Raw genomic sequence first — 7,328 nt, 5'->3', positions numbered from 1 at the left:
TCCGGAACCAAGCCACCGGGAGACTTGGGCCTGGAGAGCATGGAGGGAGGAGGAAGAGGAGGGTGGAAAGAGACACAGTCATGGACTCCACCTCCAAGGCCAGCTCAGCTGGGCCCCGCTCTGCGGTACTACCCCGCCTCAATTGCGGCCCCTTAGAGAAGTTTCGAGCTGAAACTCAAAATACAGCGATCATCCTTTTATAAATAAGTTAGAACACAGATGGGGAGGAGGAAGTTCACATTAAACATGCGAGTTTCTTTTTTTCCTGGGGGAAGGAGTGCAACCACAGACACGCACATTCAGAAACACTGGCGGATTTGGGGTGAGCGGAGGGGAGTGGGGAGCATGGAGGGAAAATAATTATCATTATTATTAACAATAATAACAAGATTAACCAGTCCAGGAGAGAGGGAGCCACAGGAGGACCTAAGACCAAACGAAAAATCTTAACACAAGGCCGGGGTGAGGCAGGCTCGTGGGAACCGGTCCCCAGCGGGCAGCGGCAGCGCAGGGAGGATTGGAGGGGCCGGGCTGGGGGCGGCACGGGCTCTTGGGCCGCCCAGGGCTCCTCCCGGCAGGCTCATGGCTGGAAGGCGCTGCCGGCTGTAGCCAGGCTCATACTTTTCAGTTTGTTGTCTTTCTTCCACTTCATGCGCCGGTTCTGGAACCAGATCTTGATCTGGCGCTCGGACAGGCAGAGCGCGTGGGCGATCTCGATGCGCCGCCGCCGCGTCAGGTAGCGGTTGAAGTGGAACTCCTTCTCCAGCTCCAGGGTCTGGTAGCGGGTGTACGCGGTCCGGGCCCTTTTCCCATCGGGCCCGGTCATATCTGGAGCAGACAGAGTAGAGCCGCGAGGCAACGTTATTCCGGTTAAGGGAGGGGGCACTGGGTGGGAGGGGGGCGTGGAGCAGGACCCAGGCGTCCCCAGCACCCAGCTCACCGCAGCTCCAATCCTCCCCACTCCAGACGCCCGCATTCAAGCTCGCTTTCTGCACCCCCTTCTCCTGCAGCCCCCTACTTCTGCCGGCAGCGAATGCGCCCGGCTTTGTCTCGTGCGCCCTCCCTGTGCCTCACCCTTCGCTGGGCTCAGGCGGCCGCTCGCCCCGAGAGGGAGGAGAGTGGCTGCACTTTTGCCCTGGAAAGCTCGTTTTACTGCTCGCTCCTCCTTTTGCTACCGGCAGTCTAAAAATTTCGGGGGTAAGCAGGAACCTTCCCCACGTTACATAAACCCCATCCTTCATCCTAAAGCTAGGACAGCTGGGCGAATAAAAGCTAAGCGGAATCTGGGAAAAAATTATTGAAAATACTCCTCCCCAACCCCCCAGCTAAAGACCTCTGGCTCTGTCCCCCGGGCTGTGAGGACCCTCTTAGAGACTTCTCCCTCTCTGGAAAAAATAAATCTGTATTTGAGGAAAAGCCAAACTCTCCTCGCCCCCACCCGACCCCCCCACCCCAAACGCAGAGAAGGCAAGCCCAGAAGACAAAAAAAGGGAGCCAGAGGCGAGAATTACCATGGCTGATGTGAAGCTTCCTCATCCAGGGGAATATCTGCGGAGTCTGCCCCTCGGGCGCGGCTGTGGAGGTGGCCATGGGCTCTGGCTGTGCCCGAGCTAGGCTCGGGCTGCTTAGCTGGCTCGCCGCTTCCTCAGGCTCCGAGGACGCGCTGGCCTCGTCTATTTCGGTGAAATTGGCGCTGGAGCTGGCCGGGGTCGCCTGGTCGGAGGGGGACGAAGCAGAGGGTTTGGCGCCGTGGCTGTCGCCGTTGGTGCAGGGCAAGGACTCGGGCGAGGACAGGGAGCAGCTCGACGCCGCTTGCCTGAAGCGGGGCTCCTGGGCAGGCGCGGGGAAGGCGCGCGAGCTCTCGCCCACCGCCCCAAAGTGGCTGGAAGAGGCCGAGGAGCGGTTGACGCTGAGGTCCATCCCATTGTAATTGTAGCCGTAAGAGCCGGTGTGCATGGCAGCGGGATCCCTGTAAGAGCCGCTCAGAGAGCTGCCACTGCCATAATTTAGCAACTGATAGTCCGGGCCATTTGGATAACGCCCCGAGAAGGAGTTTACAAAGTACGAGCTCATTTGGGTGATTTTGGAGGGCTTGATTTGTGGATCGTGGTCGTTATAACCCTGTGCTTCACGATTTATGATGTATTAATGAATTATAGCGATGCACTGTACTTCGTTTTGCTATGTATGCGGCCAAATATGGGGGGGGTGTTGGAAGGGGGGTGGGGGGGCGTTAGGGAATCACGTGCTTTTGTTGACCAGTCGTAAATTCTCGCTGATGACCTCAAGAGGTAATTCATGCTCTATGGTTACAAATAATGACGATCCGAGAATCGTTAGGGCCGATTCAATGCGAGCCTCCGAGAGAGGGGGAAAAAAGGAGAAGGGGGAGAAACAGGGAGAAGGTTGGCGGCGGCCTCTGAGCAGAGCGCGCCACCTCCCGGCGATTGGCGGGAGCGCGGGCCGCAGACCGCCATGGCGGCGACGGCTGCCTCCCTGTTAGCTCTCTGCAACCGCCGGGCGAGAAAGAAACCCGGCCTAGGCTCACACGCAGGGTTGAGCCTTTTAGAGGAGGGACCCGCTTGAGCCTTTACCCACTTTCTTTGGAGTGGAGTTAGTCTATTTGTGTCCTTCTCCTTGTCATTATTTTAACTCTGGATGAGATGATCAAAGATTGAGTTGCTTTTCCCTTACTCGGGCTTTGTAAGTCTCCGAGTTGGGGGCGGAAATGAGGGGGAGGGTTGGAAGATGTGTGTGAAAAACAATTATGGCAACGGGGTTCCCCCGCGAGCTTGGCCTGGCTTGCTTCCTGACGGGGCTGCAGTGGCCCATCCACGGCGTCCAGGCCGAGCTGGCACGGCTGGGCCGAGGTTGGAAGGAGAAGCTTTCACTTCTGGGCCCCATAGAAGTTTGGAATCCTCTTCCTGACCTCCTCCCCATCCTTAGCCAGGCCCCGGGAATGACAGAGCAGGACAAGGACCCCAGAGGATGAGCAGCGCTGCGGCTAAGCGGCCTAGTTCAGGGAAAAACGGCGGCGGCGACCGCGTCGGCGGCTGGGGTTTGGATGGAAACGTGGTTCTGAGGGTTGAGATCAAGGCAGGACCCTTTCCCCTCCTCGCCAGATGCCTTCTATTGCATTGGGAGGCCCCACTCGAGACCCCTCGCTGGCGGCTGGGTAGTTTCAGGATTTTCCCGGCGGCCCACGCCTTCCAGGGAAGGGGTTCCGAAGACCGGCGGCGCCTTGCTGAGCGCGCTGGGCGGCCAGAGACCGCTGCAGCTGGGCCCCTTCTGCCGGGCAGCTATTTTCTTTAAAAATAAAAAAGGGAGAGAGGGAGGAGGAAGAAAGGAAAACAGTGTCCGCAGCACGCCGCCTGCGTGAGGGTGGGGGTGGGGAGAGAATGGGTCGTTTTTGGTTGAGGGGATGACCAAACCGCCTCATCACCTGGCCTCCTGCCTTCAGGTCTCCAAGGAGCAGGAGAAAGTCGTGTCCTTCGCCCTGCGCCCGCCGGAGGCTTCGCATTCCCCTACTTGTCGCTGAGCTCCTGCTAGAGGCGGGAAGGGGCGCCTGGAGCCTCCAGCTGCAGGCAAAGAGATACCCGGTGGCCCCACTTGAGTCTCCGGAGCCACAGGCCCGGAGGCGAGGGCCACGGCCGGCGGAGATGAGGCTATGTGAGCAGGGCAAAGGCCGTGGGCCTTGGTGAGCATGAGGACAGAAAAGCGCTGCTGAGGCGAAGACCCGCCTGGCTCAGTCTCTGCAGGGGCTCCGGGCTAGGGGGCCTCGGTGGTGGCCCTCGTGCCACGGACAAACGAGGAAAAGCTAGAGAATAAGAGGGAATGGCCCTTCTCCGTCCCCCAAGTCTGCACCAGGAGAGGCCAGTCTGAGCCGCAGCACCGGGGCGAGGCGCGGCGCTGGGGCCCTGGCCGGACCGCTCCAGCCTTTATCTCAACTGTAACTTCCGAGTCGTGTCGGGCCCGCTGGGCCGACCAGGGCTTCTGCCTTTGCTGCAGAGTTTCCGGCACGGGGACGATGGGGTGGTGTGGGGGCGGGGGAGTGGTGGGGCAGGAGCAGAGGTGACTGAGCCGCGAGTTTTTACGTCTTTATTATTATTATCATTATTAATAATATTAATATTACCGAAGTATTTCACGTCCAGAGCTAAGACAAGACTACAAACACAACACATAGAAAATTAATAAAATAGAACTTTGTTTTCTTCTGAGGCTCCTCTTCTTACTTCTAGGTAGTATGTGCTCCTTCCAGTGGCTTTGGGGAGGGGGTGGGAGAGAGGTCTGGGGTCAGGGAGTCTTCGAGGCCCCCGCTGAGGGGACTGTGAATCTACCATTGAACCGTGCACGGGGTACATGGACGAAATGAGACGCGACACGGACAAGAGTATTTTGCTCTGCTTCCAGAAAACATCAAGTGAGTTCGGTCCTCAGTTCTCACGGGGAGTCTGATCGGGCGGAGGCGGGTTCCGCGGGGATGGAGGGGGTGAGCCGGGTGCTGGGTGGGCTCAGGCGCACCGCCTCCCAGCCCCCAGCGAGAGCTCTGCGGGCGGGGGCGTCCAGGAGAGCGCTGGGCCCCGCCTGACATGCGCTGGAGAGCAGGTCCCCGGGCTCCCCCACCCGCAGAGCCTTCTCCGGGCTCTCCGATGCCCTCGGCTCCCCACAGGCCTCTCCCTTTCGCGTCCCCCCTCCCTTTCCAGCGCCTTCACTCGGCTGGTTTTTCTTCCTCCTCCTCGGCACTGAGCTGAGATGCGCTGAGCAGTTTGCTCTCCTTTTTCCACTTCATGCGCCGGTTCTGGAACCAGATCTTGATCTGCCGCTCAGTCAGGCACAGGGCGTGCGCGATCTCGATGCGCCGCCGCCGCGTCAGGTAGCGATTGTAGTGAAACTCTTTCTCCAGCTCCAGCGTCTGGTAGCGCGTGTAGGTCTGGCGGCCACGCCGGCCGCTGGGCCCAAAGGAGGAACCTGTTACGCAGAGAGGAGATGCTGAGGCCTGGGGTCACCAGGGCCAGAGCCCCCCACCCCCACTCAACCCTCAAACACGGACGCTAGCCTGTCTCGGGATGCCCTCCACTGTCTGGTTCCCTGCCCCCCGTCCTCACTCCTCCAGCGCCCCCTCCAGATTCCCTCCGGGTCTCCTAGGCCTGCGCATCCAGTCTAGACTCTCGATGGGGGGATGGGAGGAGCAGTTTAAAATCCCACCTGAGCCTGGGGGAGGGGCTGGGGAAGTACTGGCCAGGTGTGTCTCTTCCTAGCCGCATCCTTTTTTCCCATCCATCTGGCTCCCCCACTACCCTGTGATAGATTCCGGCCCTTAATCCGTAATGACGTGGATCGATCCGTAGTCGGCATTAACGGCTCTTCACTTTGGTGTCCCTCTAATGGACATCAATTTGGGACTTAAGGCCGACAAATAATCCAACTTGAGACTCAGGCGCCTGCTGCTTCCTCTCTCCCCCTCCGCCTGCTCCCTCTCTCTTTCTTCCCCTTATTCTGCCTCCCTCCTCTGACTACCACCCTTTTCCTGGTGCCTCATCTTTCCCCAGCCCCCGACCCCCAGGGAAACACAGTCCGGGACAGACTCAACTCTCTCTCGCCAGCGTCACGCCGCCCCCTTCCCATGAAGCACTCCGGTTTTAATGGAACAGTCTTTGGGTGGGGGACCCGACTAGGGCTGGGGGCGCAAGGGAAAGCCAAGCCCGTGACGGCAGCCCCTGCCCCCTTCCCTGACCCGGAATCCCGCTCTGGTCTGACGCTCCCAGAGAGCCCACTCGCTCCCCCTGGCTCCGAGTGCAGCTGGGACTTTGCAAACTTTGTAACTCCTGAAGGCGAGAGGACAGAGCAGGAGACCCTGTGCAGGCACCCAGTCTTCGCTTGGCTCCTAACTGAGATGCCCACCCAGCACCCTGGGGGAGAAGGGGGGCGGGGGACATCCCTAGCCCTGTCTCCCGGAGGTGGAGACCCGCGGGGGTCTGGGCGACGGCGGGAAGTCTCACTCACTGTTGCACGAATTCATCCGCTGCATCCACGGGTAGACCGGAGTGGAGCACTTCTGCTCCTCGGTCTCGCCGAACACGCTCTTGTCCTGCGCACAGTCGGACTTCCGCGGCTCGGGGTGGAACGGGGGCGGCTCGTCGGCGCCTGAGAGCGCGCAGGCCGACTCCTTCTCGCGGTAGAAGGCCGGCGCCGGCCCGTAGTCGCAGGGCGCCGCTCGGCCGTAGCCGCCGCCAGCCGGCGGGTAATAGGAGGAAGCGGCAAAGCCCTTGTCCTGGCCGGGCCCGGGCCCGTAGGGCGCAGGGTAGTGCCTCAGCGGGTCCGCATAGCCCGACGAGTAGAGCGGTAGCTGGCCCAGGAAGGACTCCTGCCCGCTGGCCAGAGTGACGGGGAAGGTGGAGTTCACGAAATAGGAACTCATTGGGAGGGGAGGCGCGCACGGCCGCTGCTGCTCCGCCGGGTTTATGATTTGTTGTGTTTTATAGTCCGAGCGCCGCGCCTATTAGTAGTATATCTGAGATTGGGTTTTAGCTGAGGGGGGATGGCGAGGTGCCAGTGAGGGCCAGAAGGAAATACAACCATCTGATCCAACACTGACCAATGGCAGAGGCAGGAATTGTCAAATAGCACCCAGGAGGAGCGCAGCCCGCACGAGGGACCCGCGCACAAACCTATCAACCTTTTTTTTCCTCCTTCTTCTCCTTCTCCTTTCTCTCTCTCCCCAACAACACGACGCTTCCTGTTCCACCTACGTAGGATCTGCGAAAGAGGCGTCTGTGCCTTTGAGGGAGGAGGAAGCATTTGGATGGAGACCACCCCATCCCCCAGTGATTAAATAAATATATCCCTCCCCTCCCCACGCAGGATAGGAAAAAGTTAATTGTGTTTTCAGAAAAGTTAACCCCTGCGTTGCTTGAGCCCCATTCCCTCAAGGGAAGGGTGAGTAAATGTCACCGAATCTCGAATCTCAGTCTCATTAAGAGAGGACTAAAGGAGAAGGTTTATTTCTCCGGTTTTGTGTTGGTAGAGGGAAGAAGAGTTCTCCGCTAATTGGCATCGTTTTCAGAAAGAGAAAGCCAAAGAAGAAACACTCTTTCTCAGGTTTTGAAAACCGTTTTTCTTGATTGTCAGACCTGCTCTGTCTCCTCCAAGCCGGGGTTTATTATTCCTGCTTCTCCACAACTCTTAGGGTCTGAGGGGCAGGCCAGAGCCTGCTGCCCAGAGGACCCAAGGCCGGGAAATGGAAAGAAGGTCTGAGCCCCAGCTTCTCCCTCTGGCTCTGCAGCTAGGCTAGGAGCTTCCTGGAAGACTAAGGCTGCCGCTGCCCG

The 7,328-nt window shown here is 59.3% G+C and overlaps 2 protein-coding genes across 2 annotated transcripts; both read right to left on the bottom strand.

Moving 5' to 3' along the window:
* Window positions 1-580: 580 nt before the first annotated feature.
* HOXB5 (homeobox B5) lies at window positions 581-2,073 on the bottom strand. The gene is made up of 2 exons (XM_058559367.1): window positions 1,512-2,073; window positions 581-828 (listed from the first exon to the last, which is right to left on the bottom strand). The coding sequence occupies exons 1-2, from the start codon at window positions 2,071-2,073 to the stop codon at window positions 581-583; spliced, it is 810 nt and encodes a 269-aa protein (XP_058415350.1).
* A 2,638-nt stretch (window positions 2,074-4,711) lies between these two features.
* On the bottom strand, window positions 4,712-6,421 carry HOXB6 (homeobox B6). Its single transcript, XM_058559365.1, has 2 exons — window positions 6,007-6,421; window positions 4,712-4,971 (listed from the first exon to the last, which is right to left on the bottom strand). Exons 1-2 carry the CDS (start codon window positions 6,419-6,421, stop codon window positions 4,712-4,714), a joined length of 675 nt encoding a protein of 224 aa, XP_058415348.1.
* Between the last annotated feature and the right edge of the window lie 907 nt (window positions 6,422-7,328).

This window comes from Diceros bicornis, chromosome 18, assembly GCF_020826845.1.
Source record: "Diceros bicornis minor isolate mBicDic1 chromosome 18, mDicBic1.mat.cur, whole genome shotgun sequence".
In the NCBI taxonomy this organism is placed as follows: domain Eukaryota; kingdom Metazoa; phylum Chordata; class Mammalia; order Perissodactyla; family Rhinocerotidae; genus Diceros; species Diceros bicornis.
The sequence above is the reverse complement of the archived record's forward strand: the minus strand, read 5'-3'. Positions and strand labels throughout refer to the sequence as shown.

Excerpts from the sequence above, each read along its gene's own strand:
- HOXB5 (XM_058559367.1), bottom strand. The coding sequence starts at position 2,073 with ATGAGCTCGTACTTTGTAAACTCCTTCTCGGGGCGTTATCCAAATGGC. Across the intron at positions 829-1,511 it reads GAAGCTTCACATCAGCCATG|ATATGACCGGGCCCGATGGG; the intron begins GTAATTCTCGCC and ends TGTCTGCTCCAG.
- HOXB6 (XM_058559365.1), bottom strand. The coding sequence starts at position 6,421 with ATGAGTTCCTATTTCGTGAACTCCACCTTCCCCGTCACTCTGGCCAGC. Across the intron at positions 4,972-6,006 it reads GCGGATGAATTCGTGCAACA|GTTCCTCCTTTGGGCCCAGC; the intron begins GTGAGTGAGACT and ends TCTGCGTAACAG.